Source organism: Populus euphratica, unplaced genomic scaffold, assembly GCF_000495115.2.
Source record: "Populus euphratica unplaced genomic scaffold, PopEup_1.0 scaffold1919.1, whole genome shotgun sequence".
Lineage (NCBI taxonomy): Eukaryota > Viridiplantae > Streptophyta > Magnoliopsida > Malpighiales > Salicaceae > Populus > Populus euphratica.
In genome coordinates, this window is record NW_011501752.1 from 1 (window position 1) to 16,901 (window position 16,901).

The following is a 16,901-nucleotide window of genomic DNA, read 5'->3' on the forward strand; positions in this document are numbered from 1 at the left end:
ATATAATAATAATTGTTTTATAATAATGATATAATTATTATTTATATAATTATTATTATTTATATAATAATTACTTATATAATAATTATTTATCTTGATATAATAATTGTTTTATACTTATATTTATAAGATATTTTAAAAGACTTATCATATTTATTGTCTTATATATATAAAATATTTTTTTTTATTAATATCATCGAAAATAAAAAATTATATAATCCTTCTCTTCTCTAAAAACAAGATTTAGAGGGTAAACCATCTAGTTAAACATTTAAAAACTTTATATTTCATAAAATAAACTATTATAGATTTCAAAATATTAATTTATTTAAAACTCAAAAACAAATTTTTTTATTCCTTAAATTTAAAACTCTTTTAAGTCATTTATAATCTTAAAATATTTATTGACTTTCTCATATATACTAATTTTATTATTAAAGATCTTGAAGTATCCTTGAATAAAACTATCTTTGTGGGTACTCAATTTCCTACCATAAGAAAATTTATATGCATATTGATTAATCATTATCTCATTCACTATATAATTAAGATATTTATATATGTTGGATTTTGAAACATGGACAACGTAACAGTTTAAGCTTCAGTTCTAACCTGTATGGCGAATGGCATTGCAATTCATCAAAATCTCGAAACTGTTATACAACCAAGACAAAAGGAAGGGAAAAGCGGAGCAAAGGGTGAATGTCGCAAATACAAAATGTAAACATCAGAAGTTACAGCAGCACTGACCCAAGCTCTGGCCAGATTTTGTCAATAGCTTCATGAGTTAAGCTTTGGCCAGATTTTTCCACTAGCAAATACGTATACAGCAGACATTACACAGCAATTTATAAATTAAATCAGAGCCCCCCATTGGAGGAGAGGGTGGAGGATAGTGAAACAGCCAGCAGTAAAACCGGAAGTGCTATTCAGCATTGGACCTCATATGAGCCTCAAATGCGATCCATGATATGGTTATTAACCAAAATCTGTCATGGCAAGCTAGTCACTGATAAGTGGCTCTAAACTTTCATATATGAGCATGGCCGCTCTTCAGCTTCCATGTTTGATCCAGGCTCCTGTCCTGAACCAAATGGCAATTCAAAGGATGATGAACCAGTAGGTTGTGTTCTCATCTGCACAGAACGCAGGAGAGCAGCCCTCCTCAGGACAGCTGTGTGGCATATATCACTAGGTGATGACGGAAACCGACCCTCAGAATCTGAGCCTCGTTGACGAGGCTGTGAAGAAGTGACACTGCATCCATGTGAAGAGAAAGAGCTGCTATAAGGAGCAGAAGAGAATCCACAAAGTGGTTTTTGGTACCTATATGGAGAAACTGGACTGCCGGGTAGACTTTCAGATTGAGGCGAGCAAGCATTTATAGGGGTCTCGCAAAATCTAGAGTCATCAAAGTCTTCTGACATTGGTGAATATTGCAAGGGACATTTCATCCCTGGAATGATAAATGTGAGGAAACAAAGTGAACAAGTATTAAAAACAGAATAAAAATAAAATAGATGGTTTTCCTCTCAATCAGCCAGATAAAAAAATGAAGAGTCTTATCAGCCCATGGCACAATTCAAGGTAGAAGCGAATCTTTTGAATAAATTATCTACCAAAAAAGAACATGAATCAAGCCCTGCTTACCAGTAGTGACGGCGGGCCCCAACAATTTAAATATGAAATCAATTATTTTATCTAGCCAATGGTTTGATCTATCAATCACATTTTTTTCAGATTACAAAAACTTCAAACAGCAATTTCTATGACAATTTGGCGTTTGACCACCCCCTTAAAGACTTCTTTGCTCCCAAGTCAATGAAACAATACTTCCCACTTGGAGCTATTGAACCAAAAGAACAGAATTTGGTGACTCAAATCTATTAAAGCGCATGAGAGACATCAACCTCAAGTCCAACTTGAAGGCCAGGATGAAGGGTAATGCCTCTATTGCCATCACAGAGATTGCATGGAGCATACCCCAGCATGGTTGTTAAAATCGCGATTGAACTCGTAAAATCGTACGATTTACGAGTTAATACATGCTTATCATGTAGAATCGTTTTAAAAACTCGAAAATTGATAAAATCAGGTTAAAATCAAGTGAAATCGGTAAAATCGGATGAAATCGTAAAAACTCGTGTTTTTGGTACCGCTTTTACGATTTCAAAAAAAAACATATACTGCACTACAATAGTGCAATATATGTTTTCTCTAGACCAATAGCGGCATGCCAATTGTCACTCATCCATGGTTTACCCTAAATTCATTATCTCTAAAGAGAAAATTTTTGAGATTGACGACTCACGGCTTCCTCTCTTCAACAGCTGCAAGCGATCTCATCCATGGCAGCGATCTCGTTTTTTCCTTCAGGCCAACTGTTTTCTCTTCAAACTTCAGAGTTCATTCTTCGACTCTTCATCAACAGCTCTCTGCCTCTCTCTCCTTATTTCCATCATCAACGACATCCTCTTCAATCTTCACTCTTCATCAACAGCGGCATCGATCTCCTTTCTTTCCCCAGCATCAACAGTCTTCTCTTCAGACTTCAAAGTTCAGTCTTCGGCTCGCCGGTGTCCTCTTCAGTCTTCACCGTAAGAAGTTCTATTGAGAATGTGATATTCCCCAATCCCCTGTATTTTCCCGGTTCTGATTGCCCATGATTTGAAAAAAAAAAAATTCCCTTTATAATGTTTTGCTTGATGGAATGATTAGTAATTAAGTATGATGATTTTGAAGTGATTGGGTAATGAATATGCAATAGAAAATTTGAAGTGATTTGCAGATATGGTAATGAATTTTTATTTAAAAATTTATGCTCTCAGAGTCTCGTTCGTTTTATTGATGGCAAATTCAGTAAAGGGAATATGTTCAATTGTTCATAATATTTTGTTAATGGTGAAGACCGGAGAGAATAAAAAATAATTGAGATGTCAATTATTATTGAATCAGAGAAATATTACTCCATTAATTCTCTTGATTAGCACTGATGAACTGTAAACTGTTATTTGAATCGGAGAAATGGGGAGGAAAACAGAGAAAGGTATCTATCATAATATTATTTCAAGTTATTAAATCTTCCTGCAAATTGAATAAATAAATCAAACTTGATTCATATCCTGACACTGATACATGATCAGTGATTCAATACTTAAATATTTCATGCATGGATTATATGAATTATTATGTATAACACATGTATTATGGTATTTTTTTTAATAAAAAATTAATTAGAATCATATTATGTTGGATTGATTAAAATACTTGAACTCCATATAATTTTTTATGCTTGAATTATGTATGAAAAAATATTCTTTACGATTTTACGATCCGTTTTTACGATCGAAAACTTCAAACAGCAATTTCTATGACCCCCTTAAAGACTTCTTTGTTCCGAAGTCAATGAAACAATACTTCCCACTTGGAGCTACTGAACCAAAAGAACAGAATTTGGTGATTCAAATCTATTAAAGCACATGAGAGACATCAACCTCAAGTCCAACTTGAAGGCCAGGATGAAGGGTAATGCCTCTATTGCCATCACAGAGATTGCATGGAGCATACCCCAGCATGGTTGTTAAAATCGCGATTGAACTCGTAAAATCGTACGATTTACGAGTTAATACATGCTTATCATGTAGAATCGTTTTAAAAACTCGAAAATTGATAAAATCAGGTTAAAATCAAGTGAAATCGGTAAAATCGGATGAAATCGTAAAAACTCGTGTTTTTGGTACCGCTTTTACGATTTCAAAAAAAAACATATACTGCACTACAATAGTGCAATATATGTTTTCTCTAGACCAATAGCGGCATGCCAATTGTCACTCATCCATGGTTTACCCTAAATTCATTATCTCTAAAGAGAAAATTTTTGAGATTGACGACTCACGGCTTCCTCTCTTCAACAGCTGCAAGCGATCTCATCCATGGCAGCGATCTCGTTTTTTCCTCCAGGCCAACTGTTTTCTCTTCAAACTTCAGAGTTCATTCTTCGACTCTTCATCAACAGCTCTCTGCCTCTCTCTCCTTATTTCCATCATCAACGACATCCTCTTCAATCTTCACTCTTCATCAACAGCGGCATCGATCTCCTTTCTTTCCCCAGCATCAACAGTCTTCTCTTCAGACTTCAAAGTTCAGTCTTCGGCTCGCCGGTGTCCTCTTCAGTCTTCACCGTAAGAAGTTCTATTGAGAATGTGATATTCCCCAATCCCCTGTATTTTCCCGGTTCTGACTGCCCATGATTTGAAAAAAAATATTCCCTTTATAATGTTTTGCTTGATGGAATTATTAGTAATTAAGTATGATGATTTTGAAGTGATTGGGTAATGAATATGCAATAGAAAATTTGAAGTGATTTGCAGATATGGTAATGAATTTTTATTTAAAAATTTATGCTCTCAGAGTCTCGTTCGTTTTATTGATGGCAAATTCAGTAAAGGGAATATGTTCAATTGTTCATAATATTTTGTTAATGGTGAAGACCGGAGAGAATAAAAAATAATTGAGATGTCAATTATTATTGAATCAGAGAAATATTACTCCATTAATTCTCTTGATTAGCACTGATGAACTGTAAACTGTTATTTGAATCGGAGAAATGGGGAGGAAAACAGAGAAAGGTATCTATCATAATATTATTTCAAGTTATTAAATCTTCCTGCAAATTGAATAAATAAATCAAACTTGATTCATATCCTGACACTGATACATGATCAGTGATTCAATACTTAAATATTTCATGCATGGATTATATGAATTATTATGTATAACACATGTATTATGGTATTTTTTTTAATAAAAAATTAATTAGAATCATATTATGTTGGATTGATTAAAATACTTGAACTCCATATAATTTTTTATGCTTGAATTATGTATGAAAAAATATTCTTTACGATTTTACGATCCGTTTTTACGATCCGATTTAATTTTGTATTTTTCATGTCGTGTTAAAAATGCATTTTTAACAACCTTGTACCCCAGCACCTGATCCCCGGGATTTGATTTTGCATAAGCAAATAGTCAAATTTCATTACAGAAAATTTCCTACCAGTATTTACTTAAAAGGAATCTCTTTATTCGAAGTAACAAAACTGTTATAAACCACGGTCAACTAACATCTCTCAGTATAATGATTTGAGGATAAAAACAGCAGCCTGAGTCCATCAATGATTATTGCCATAATCCACATATTTGTATAGGATATCTATAAAAGAGCTTCAAATTATGAGACTATCAAATGACAATTTCCTGAAACTTATCAAATTATGAACTTATCATTTGATAGCCTCATAACAGCTTGCTGGTCCGGACACCCAGATTAATCTAAAAATATATATATATATATATAATCTAAAAAAAAAATATATATGAACTTATCAAGTTGTACAGTGGTTATGCAATCCATCGACTAATATTTAAGTTCCAAAACCAAATATTTAAGTTCCAAAACCAAAGTATAACAGCTTGCTAGTTTGCTAGTTCGGATACCCACATTAATCTAAAAAAAAAAATATATATGAACTTATCAAGTTGTACAGTGGTTATGCAATCCATCGACTAATATTTAAGGAAACGGCACAGAAGTTCGCTATCAAATGACAACTTCCTGTTTCAGGAAATATGAACTTATCAAGTTGTAATTTTAGTACAGTGGTTATGCAATCCATCGACTAATATTTAAGGAAACGGCACAGAAGTTCCAAAACCAAAGTATCAGTACTTGAAAACTTTATCATTTTAGTATTATGAGTAGTAAAAAAAAAATCACCTGGCAAAAAACATGGCGTCAGACCTGGCAGGAGATTCCATAAGATTGTCCTGGAGTGGGTCTCCGACCGTTAATCCATTCAAACTAGATGCCATTATCTGCAACCAAAAAAGTACACAATTTTTCAGCCCAAAATTAAACCCCAGAGAAACGATGAAGAAATTAAAAAAGTATAACGAGAAAGATTAAAATAAAGCCCATTCAAGAGCCTCAAGGGAAGGGGAAGGGTGGCCGGTTGTCGGCAAAAGAATTAAATAAAAGAAAACCCATACTGCTAAATATTAGAATTACAGAAAAGAAAGGAACAAACTTCACTGAGGTAACGCTTGTGAGAACGGAGATTGTCAAGGTAGACCTCATCTTCAGGATCTCTACTTCGCTTCCCATTTGGTGTCGATGGTGTTGATGTCGATGTCGATGTCGATGCTGATGGGACTGTGTTCGAATCCGAACCCATTAATTTCTGCTATATTATATATATTGTCTTTTAACTCAAATCTCTAACCTCGTTTAAGATGGAAATGTTTCATTTGTTTATGTTACCGTTGGAGTTAATGTCGAAAGATAAGAGCAAAGTGAGGAAAGTGGAAAGGTTTGGTCAAGACTCGATAAAAGAAAGACCACGAATAACCTCTCATCGTAAAAGTGTATTCAACGGAAGTTATTTTTTAAAATATTTTTAAAAAGATTAAGTTAAAATAAGTTTTTATTTATTTTTAAAATTAATATATTAAAATAATTTTTAAATTAAAAAATATTTTTAAAAAAACAGCGTTTTTATCAAAAATAAAAAACAAAAACAAAACAAGATGTGAGGGTAGGTTAGGCTGGGCACGGAGCAACCCGACATGTGAGAATTTTATGACATGGATATATCTATGGAGATCAAATCAGGTCTAAACGTGACTATATAATTGACATGCATTCTACTGCGAGTAAGATTGAGTAAGATTAAGTTTTTCTTAAGGTAAAAAAATATTTTGGCTTTATTAATGTTTTTTTAATAGATAAAATAAATAATGATGAAATTTATATAATATGATAACTGTTAATAATATAATTTAACTTAAAATAAATATTTAAAATAAAATATTTTAATAAACATTAAAGAAACTGTATTAAATCGGATTAACCTTTTAATTTGCATACTAAGTTATAAAATTATGTTAATCTTATAAAAAATAAATTATAAAATTTAATTTTTAATAAATTTAATATTGAAAGATAAAACAGAAAAAAAAAATAACCTAAAAAAATGATTCGCGTTAACACTGGTTAAACCTGTTAAAATCATGATCTGGTTATAAATTAGGATAAGTAAATAGAAAGTAAATCGAAAAAATTATTAAGTTTAATTTTCAATAAACCCAATGTTAAAGAATAAAATTTAAAAAAAAAACACAATTAAAAAAACATAAAAAACAACCCAGGTCAATAAAGGTTAACATGTCAAATCTGTGACTCGAGTTATGAAAAATAGATAACCTCATAGAAAATAGATTGAAATAAATTATGAAGTCTAATTCTTTATTAACATATTGTTAAAAAATAAAATTAGAAGGAGGGGGGAAGTCAATCAAAAAAAGAAAAAAAAAACTTCAAGTTAACTTGTTAAGCCCGTGGTTTAAATCATGAGTTTGAAATAACCTTATAAAAAATAAATTTAAAAAATTATATAGCTCAATCCCTAATAAATTTAATATTGAAAAATAATATATATATATATATATATATTAGAAAACAAAATGCAAAGGTAGTAAAAACAAAACAAGTCACACTAGAAAAATAACAAAGTAAAACTTTAAAAAAAGGTAAAAAATTAAAAGAAAAAATAAAGACATCATCCAAAAAAAAGTTATAATTGCCTCCCGTCTAGGTAATCCACATCTCATGATCCAAATCCAATTTAAGTTGGGTTTTTTTAAAAAAAATTATTTATTAATTTTTTTAATTTATCATTTGTTATTATGTTCTTAACTTCATTTTTTTTTTAGGTTAATCTAATTTTATATTCTGAATAACAGATTAGTTGAGTTAATTTAAATTGATTTAGATTTTTTTTTCTTGATGTTTCTTTTTATGGAATTGATTTTATTTATTTTTATTTTATCATTTAATATTAATTTATTAACCCTTGAAAAAATTTGCATTCCTATTTACTTTTTTTATATTAAGTTATTCTGAATATTTATTATTCGAGTTATCCTGAGTCTAATTTTTTAATTTTAACATTGCAATATTATTTGAGTTTGTTTTACTATGTCCTTTCAAAAATCTAATTTTTTTATTGCAACATTATTTGAGTTTGTTTTACTATATTCTTTCAAAAATCTAAATTTTTTATTTTAATATTGTGTTGCAAGTGACAATTTAATTGAATTGACTCAAACTGACTTAATTAAGATTTTTTTTCCCTTGAGTTCTTTTTATACATTAATTTATTTTTAGTTTTATTATTTCTTTTTTACATTAATTTCTTTTTATTTTATTATTTAATATTAAATTATTAACTCTTGAAATTTATCATAAAAAGTTTCACTTTTATATTATTCTTTCTACTAGATTATATTGAAAACAAGTTATTAATACATTGAAAACAAATTATTAATGTTAGGTTATATTAAAAACAGGTTATTAAATTTAACACAGATTAATTCAAATTTTTTCATCTAAATTTTCTTAAAATTTTCTGTCATTTTCATTCTATGTTTTTTTATTAAATTTTTTACTAGCTACATTTGAAATTCTAATTTTTTAAGATAGTTAAGTTACTGTTTTCTTCTAACATTATATTTTTTATCTTAATTTTTTGACATTAAATGCTTTGCAGTTTTTTTTCACTCTTTTTTTTTTTGCAAGTTTTTTGATTTCATATCATGAATCGCATGTTATTAAAGTTAACCCAAGTTTGTTTGAATGTCCTTTTTTGAGGTTAGGAAAAATCAGCTCGCAGCATAGCACGGATGAACTATCCAAGTATAAATCGAAAACCTAATGCTTCATCAATTGCACATTGAATTCGTCCAGCAAAATCTACCAATAGGGTCTAATACAATTCTGAACGTGCTATCAGTATTAGAACTCTTCATCATGGGCATGTGATGTTATATCTTGTAAACAGGTTTAATACCAAGAAGGGAAAAACATTTTCTCATCACCACAGCCGTTGCTTCACATAACAAGAGTCTACTAGTTTCTTCTGCTGAACCAACAACCTGCACAATTTCCCAACAAAGATTCTTTAAATCTCTAGAGATTGTATTTTCCATGTATTAGAACCTTTAACTTAGTATGCAATATTGCTAGTGTTTTTATGTGAGAAATGAAGACATAACTTAGGATATGGTATGCTAGTACAAGCATTGAGATGGCTAACTCATCCCATGTCATCCATCCAATCAGCAAGCAAGTGCATGTCAGAAGCGTTGACAATCATAGTTCTAACATTGGTATAAAGAAGATAGTTAAGTTACTGTTTAGAGAATTATATTTTTTATTTTCATTCTTTGACCATTAGATGCTTCGTAGTTTTTTTCACTTTCTTTTCTACATGTTTTTTTTATTTCATATCAAGAATCATATCATGAATCGCATGTTATTAAAGCTAACCCAAGTTTGCTTGAATTGTCATTGCAGGGCATCCTATTTTGAGGTTAGGAAAAATCAGCTGGCAGCATAGCATGGATGAACTTTCCAAGTATAAATCGAAAACCTAATGCTTCATCAATTGCACATTGAATTCGTCCAGCAAAATCTACCAATAGGGTCTAATACAATTCTGAACGTGCTATCAGTATTAGAACTCTTCATCATGGGCATGTGATGTTATATCTTGTAAACAGGTTTAATACCAAGAAGGGAAAAACATTTCCTCATCACCACAGCCGTTGCTTCACATAACAAGAGTCTACTAGTTTCTTCTGCTGAACCAACAACCTGCACAATTTCCCAACAAAGATTCTTTAAATCTCTAGAGATTGTATTTTCCATTAGTATGAACCTTTAACTTAGTATGCAATATTGCTAGTGTTTTTATGTGAGAAATGAAGACAAAACTTAGGATATGGTATGCTAGTACAAGCATTGAGATGGCCAACTCATCCCATGTCATCCATCCACTTGAACGGCAAGCAAGTGCATTTCAGAAGCGTTGACAATCATAGTTCTAACATTGGTATAAAGACCAATCATTGTTTAATCATACCTGGCAATTGGAATAAAATCTCGTGTAGTTTTCAGATAAATTATAGAGGTATTCACACAGCACATTTGGCAGTAGGTTAGTACAGGCCTCCTCAACAACCTGCAAAGGACATTACAAATGACTTGATACACTCAAAACTTGCAAGATAATCAATATAATGCAAGCAAGCAAGTTAAAAAGCGTAAAGGACAGATTTGTTCTATAAAAACTTGTCTCACCTCAGCAAATTGTAGCAAATGAAGCCCCAGCACACGTTCATCGGCATGATCCAACACTATCTTCCCAGTCTGCATAATCAGAACAGATATGAGAACCAAAACATAACATCAAACTTCACAAGTTGATATTGTTAACCACCACTTCTCTCATGGCAAGAATTATCTAGTTGCGTCATCCCATGTGATGAACTTTCAAGAAAGCAACAAAATAAGAAACACAAGGCCACCTAATTGTTGGTTTTACAAGAAATTTGGGTGAACAGATTAAGCAGAAAACTAGCAAGCAGCACAACCATTGAAATATATTCTCAATTGGAAGATTCAATATTGCACTGGTAGCATCGAAACACCCAAGATAAAAAATGATTACAACAAGTAGCTTCTAAAATAAGTCGTGACAGACTCCAAGTGGGCATCAATCATGGGCTGTCATGTCACAGAAAGAAAAAAAAAGATGTTTACATGTCTTATGAATATTGAAATGCAACAGTAACAGGAACAGTGAGACAGTTTTCAACTAAAATGAATACTTACCTTCTTCAGCTCCCCCGGGTCTTTACCAGATTTCCTGATAATTGAACAGATCCGAGCATGTGCATACAACAAATAAACAGCAGTATTGCCCTGCATAAATTTTGAAAGGTAAGAAACAGGTACTGGTAGGGGTGATTATAAATAATATAACATGACAATGAGAGAGACAGGAGTGGTCCTCATTCCTCGATAACAACAGGCAGTCATCCCTATAATAACCAACTCAAAAAGTAACAAGCAAGCAAGAAATGGCATATTCACCTTATCGTTGAGCATTTGATCAAAATCAAAGGTGTAATTGGTCAATCTGTTGTTCTTCAGGTCAGCATACCTGCCATGAAATGTTTAAGATTTAACGTTGTCAAAAGAGGCATCAATATTCTAGTTCTGAACTATAATCATACCACAAAATAATGGTGTAAATAGAAATGGAACAAATAGCAATCCACTTCAGTTCTAGAGACTAAAACCATCCGAGCAGGTACTGATAACAACTATTCTTCATGAGATGATGGATGATGCAGCCTCGTGAAAACATAGAGCTGGCCAGTTTCACCTAATTTTCAGATTTGGCAACTTAATTTTTTCTTGGGTTGGAAACTCATGATACACCTAATGAAACTAAGCTCTAATCATTTGAAAGTCAAGTCACAAGCTAATCAGGCCTAATAATTATGATATCATTTTGTCATTGATGATAGCTTATAGGTGTTACAAGCCAAAACCCTCATATAATCAAAGTGAAACATTGTTTCCTTCAAACTATTATAACTCTCAATTTGTCCTGTTGAGTCACATTCAAAACCCCATATCATCATAATTATCTGAAATTTAAATACGCCTTGATTAACAATACGAAACACCCTTTCCTCCAGCCAGAACTCCTTTAGCTTGTTCTCATTCATATATTTATCTTTTTCCCATCAAATTTAATTATTCTCTACCAAGTCTCAACCACAACTCCTGAACTCTCTCTCCAATAGCCCCCAACCCTTATTTCTCCAAGTTTCTCAATCACATCACATGTAAGAAAACAGACACCAACAAATCAACCAGTGATGATGATTCTGATGACAAAATAGACTTCTAAAGAAAAGTCAAGCCAAGGTAGAATATACAGCTTACTTCACAGCACCATAACCAACTGCTTCAGCAGTTTGCTCAAGCTCCTCTTCAGTCCATTCTGCAGCCTTACCTGTCAAGGATATAGAGCACATCTTCAAACTCTCAAAGTTAAGAAAAAGGCCAAGTGGAAGCAATTCATCATGATAGAGGTGAGCCACTCCATGTACAAATATAAGGAAGATAAAGAGATCTGTGTTACAAGGCAGACATATAAATTTGACACATGTTCATCAAAGATCATTCAAGTTATCATACCACGCTCAATAAGTGCTGCTTTGCTGCGAGTCTTGGCTTCATCAAGTAAATCAGCTAACCGAACCACTTCAGAAGAGCGAGTTCTGAATCGTTTCCCATCTTCTCCAAGAACAAGACCGAAACCAACATGGCTAGCTTTAGGGTACTGCCTATCATCAGCTGGGAGCCAACCTGCACGTTTGGCAGCCTGGATCAGGTAGCCAAAAGAATGTTAGACCTCCTACATCCAATCACAAATTAAAAATTGCACTACCCTGAATATTTGAAGAGACATTACATGGAAAATTTGAAATAAATAACCAGTAATGAATATTGGCATTTAGAGGTAACAGATGAAAAGGGAAAAAAGAACTTGCATAAGGTAAATAAAAAGTAACGCAAAGAAATTAAGAGCAAAATCAAACATGATACACCAGAGAAGATATGCTAATGATACATACTTTGAACACCATATCAAAGTGTTGCTGTTGGCCAACATCAGTAACATAAATAATCCACTCAGCTTTCTCTTCATTAAGGCGATACCTATATACAAGCAACATTTCCAATGATTAATAAATTGAATTGGTTATCTAAAAAGATGTACAAAGTCCATGAGCAAAGTAGGAAATACTAACCATAGAGCAGTCATATCAGTAGAAGCATAATTGTAACCACCATCACTCTTCACCACAATAAGGGGTATGTTAATCCCTTCAATAAATATCACACGAGCACCTTTGCTTTCTTCAACTAATCCTTGATTAGTTAGTGTTTCAATAACTCCAGGAATATATGGATTGTAAAAGCTTTCACCCTGCAAACAAGGACGAGTGTGCAAATGGTATATGTTACATCAAATCTTGATAGAGATTAAATAAGTAGGATGAATAACAACTAGATAATCCCAAATCACCCTGTGCTAAATGTTCATGTAGTTAAAAATGTTTCATGTTGGTGATTGTTCTCTTAATGGACTTTCTTTCCTTCAGAAGCATTACACAAAAAGCTAAAATATACCTTTTCCTCTAGATGAACTCCAAGTCGTTGATAGACCTGATCAAACTCCCTCCTGCTAATGTCACAGATCTGTGTCCATGCTTTTCGGTACATTTGTTCTCCACTCTGTGTACAAATGGATGTAATTCAATGCTTAAACATCAGGAAGTTTCAGATTCCAAAGATAAAACACAAGATGTCAAACTTATGAATCCCTCAAGCCAATTGTGATCAATTTACCTGAAGGCGAACCACTGCCTTTTGTGCCCTATCCTTAAATTCCGCATCAACATCGAACCTCTGTTTTGATTCCTTATAGAAAGCCTAAACATGACATTAGTCAGGTTACTATCACATCAACTCCTAGCATGGGATTTATTGTTCTATAAATCATTGGTACCTAGAGGCAAGGTAGGGAAACCCCACTTCAACTCTCTAATTTTAATAATTGATTGATCTATAGTGTTTTGAATCACCTGTAAATCACCAATGGCTGTTTCATTAACATCTTCAAAGTTTGGAAATTTTTCAAAGAGGAATTCAATTAACATACCAAACTGCAAAGCACATAACAAATTTGTTAGCTCGATGTTGTTGGGAGAGGGGCCAAAAGCAGTATACATTAGAAATTGTCAAATCCTATGGAAACCAAGGAGATAATAAGAATCTTCTAAGCATCAACATCTATTCAAAAAATGTTCTTACAAGAACAATACCACAAAAAATACAGGTCATCCATGTTGTTATTTACTGCAAGATATATCAAAGATAAATGATACAGAGAGTCTATAAGTTAATGAAGTGCACGTGGTTATGGAAAATAGATGAACCATTGAAGCTTCTATAATGCATGGGAAATAAAATTACATTGATTATGAAGTATCAGAAATCAGAATTAACCTGTGTCCCCCAATCACCAACATGGTTTCGCCGAAGAACTTCAACGTTTGAAAATTCAAGCATGCTTGCTAGAGTGTCACCAATAATAGTAGACCTCAGATGGCCAACATGCATTTCTTTAGCAATATTGGGCGAGGAAAAGTCAACCACGGCTCTCTTAATGGAAAGTTTTGGTGCCCAAGTCTCAATACCATCAACTAGCATCTTTTGAATGTTCTGCAGCCACAACAAACTAACCTAAGTAATCTATGCCAGTAATATCAGAACCATTGATACAATATCAACAATCCAGATGTACATTTTAAAAATTAAAATAAAAAGAAAAGAATTAAATTGAAATTGATCACAAAATGTAAAGCATTGAAAACAAAAAAAAAAATGGACAATTTCCAAACACCTGAGCCATCCAATTTTTAGACAAGACAACATTCACAAATCCAGGACCGGCCACGGAGCATGATTCTATCATTTCAGACTGAGGAAGATTTTTCATGATAGCCTGTCAAAAACAATAAAAAAGAAAATCATTATACAAGAACAGAAAAGCTGTCCTTGTTTATTTTTTCAAAGAAAACGTAACAGAAATATTTTACAGAAGGGAAAAAAAATCCAAAGCATACCTGTCCAACTGCTGGGGGTCCCCTGAATTCAATTCCTGGGCGGCCTTTGATTTTCGACCAGAGTCCCATCGCATTATTACTGCAGTAAATACCATATCATTTTGGAATTAAAATATTATGACTAATTACAGCAAAAGAATAATTCTAGAGAAGTGTTTGTAGTACCATTGGTAGTCCCCAAATTTGGCAGTGCAAGCAGCAACCAGCGGCTCGATATCAGGCTCACCTGGGACTGTTGCTTCAAGTGATAACTGAAATAATTTTGCTAATTTCCGCTTTAAATTTCCAGTATTCTCTTGTTCCTAAGCATTTTCTTCTAAAAATATTAGACACTGTAAGAAATATTCACCGCTCTAGATTAAAGAAATTACAAAATAGACTTACAGCTGCCATGGTTGAAATTGATGGCGCCTTTGTTGCTGCAAAAGGAAGTCTTCTAGATTTCGCTGTCTTTGTTTCAAAATAAATAAAAAATTAAAGAAAAAATAAAACGAAGTAAAATAAGAAGGGAATCTAAAGGGAGAGAGAAGGCTAACCAGCAAAGGCGGGGAAAGTCGAAGAGGGTAGCAGAGAGAGTCGATTGACGGAGAGAAATGGGGAGGGAAAGAGTGGAGTTAGCTGTAGGTTTAAGCAGGAGGGTATCATCCCTTATTTAATTATTCGCTTCGCTTTTTGCGAGTAGTGGTGTGGCGGCGATGGAGAAATGGAGGGTAGAGTCGCAGGGGGACGAAGTCTTGAAACCCTTGAGCCAAACGACAGCGTCTGCCAATGCAACCTCAAAAATTCGGGTCCGTATTTTTTCTTTTTTATATGGTAACCACATATTATTAGTTAAACTTACAATTAAAAAAACAAAAAACCTTGCTTTCAAACTATCTGCAATAAATTAATTTTTTTTTATGGTTTTAATATAATTAGATTAAAAATAAAAAATATTATTTGATATATTTTTAATTAAAAAATATTTTAAAAAAAACACATATATCATATTATTAAACATACACTAGATACTTGTTTATCTTAGCTTTTCAATATTTTTTTTAAAAAAAATTATCATAATTTCAAAACATATAAAATTAATATGAATATTTTTTTATTTTTTTATTTAAGAATTTTTTTTTATTTTCATCACTAACTTCGTTTTTTATCTTTACATGTTACATTTATTAAGATTTAAAATTGATAATTTATTTTAAATAGATTGCTATATTATTTTCATGGTATTTAAAATTATTTTTATATTAAATTAACATTCGAGTAGCAAAAGAAAATGCAATTTTTTATTAAAAAGTAATTGAAAATTTAGGATCATATTAAACCTTTAAACAAAAAAGCAACATCTTTTTAGCACATGAAGCATGGATTTTAAAATTTTAGTACGTATATTTTTCATTTTAGTTTTGAAATTTTATTTTATTATTTAAAATTTTATTTTTTATCATGTTTGAATCTCTCAATTTAAAAAATAAGAGAGTGTGTGTCATCACAAACAATGAAAGGAGAGAAAAGATAACTAAGAAAATAAGAGAGTGTGTGATCACAAACAATGAAAACAATGAAAGGAGAGAAAAGATAACTAATTAGTTAGTAAAGGGTTCTAATTAGAGATGTACTTTTTTATTATTATTTCAAATAATCTATTTTTTTATTTATTCTTATTGCTTTTTATTGTTACTGGATAATATTTTGTGAAATATTTTGTTTAAATGGAATCCAAATTATTTTTCTTATTATGCAAATTTTTACTGCCATTAATTTAATAAAAGAAACTTTAAACTACATGAGATTAAATGTTTTATTAAATATATATATATATATATTCCTCACGAGCGTATTGCCTAATCCCAAGTACTAACGTGGTGTCTAATCCCAAGTGTCATTCGGTATAAAATATTTTATTAATCAAATCCTCAATATATTTCTTCCCGATTTGTCTTTACGTTTATTTTTTTATATAAAAAATATTAACTTGGCGAAAAAAAGAAATAAAATCCCTGTCTCAATGCATCACGGATTAAGCGAAAAATCTTATTGTACACGGAGGAACAAAATATTGTTAATTGAAATATTAAAGTGATAAAATTGCTCCAGGATCTAAAAAAAGAAAAAGAAAAACTTTTGAATTAAGAGCATTGGAGGTAAAATAGTTTTTTCAACTTGAAACAATTATCTTTAACAACTTAGATAGGGGCATGTTAATCATTTTAACTTTTTTATATGCAAAATTACTTATTTAACTGTGTAATAAAAAAATATATTGTTTTTCAATAAAAGGCTCTGTGATCTTT

The 16,901-nt window shown here is 31.7% G+C and overlaps 1 protein-coding gene and 1 pseudogene across 2 annotated transcripts; both read right to left on the reverse strand.

Annotated features, from left to right (window-relative positions):
• Positions 1 to 1,022: 1,022 nt before the first annotated feature.
• LOC105118386 (uncharacterized) lies at positions 1,023 to 6,392 on the reverse strand (annotated as a pseudogene).
• Positions 6,393 to 9,475: 3,083 nt separating this feature from the next.
• LOC105118381 (arginine--tRNA ligase, cytoplasmic-like) lies at positions 9,476 to 15,373 on the reverse strand. Of its 2 annotated transcripts, none has more exons than XM_011016322.1 (18): positions 15,150 to 15,373; positions 14,998 to 15,059; positions 14,779 to 14,915; positions 14,614 to 14,692; positions 14,391 to 14,492; positions 13,994 to 14,209; positions 13,570 to 13,650; positions 13,334 to 13,417; positions 13,115 to 13,219; positions 12,733 to 12,911; positions 12,556 to 12,640; positions 12,116 to 12,302; positions 11,861 to 11,930; positions 10,997 to 11,066; positions 10,736 to 10,825; positions 10,202 to 10,270; positions 9,984 to 10,082; positions 9,476 to 9,715 (listed from the first exon to the last, which is right to left on the reverse strand). In XM_011016322.1, exons 1-18 carry the CDS (start codon positions 15,256 to 15,258, stop codon positions 9,605 to 9,607), a joined length of 1,935 nt encoding a protein of 644 aa, XP_011014624.1. In that variant the 5' UTR covers positions 15,259 to 15,373; the 3' UTR covers positions 9,476 to 9,604. The 2 variants fall into 2 exon arrangements, with proteins under 2 accessions (XP_011014624.1, XP_011014625.1); XM_011016323.1 differs by having other exon boundaries at positions 14,998 to 15,063.
• Between the last annotated feature and the right edge of the window lie 1,528 nt (positions 15,374 to 16,901).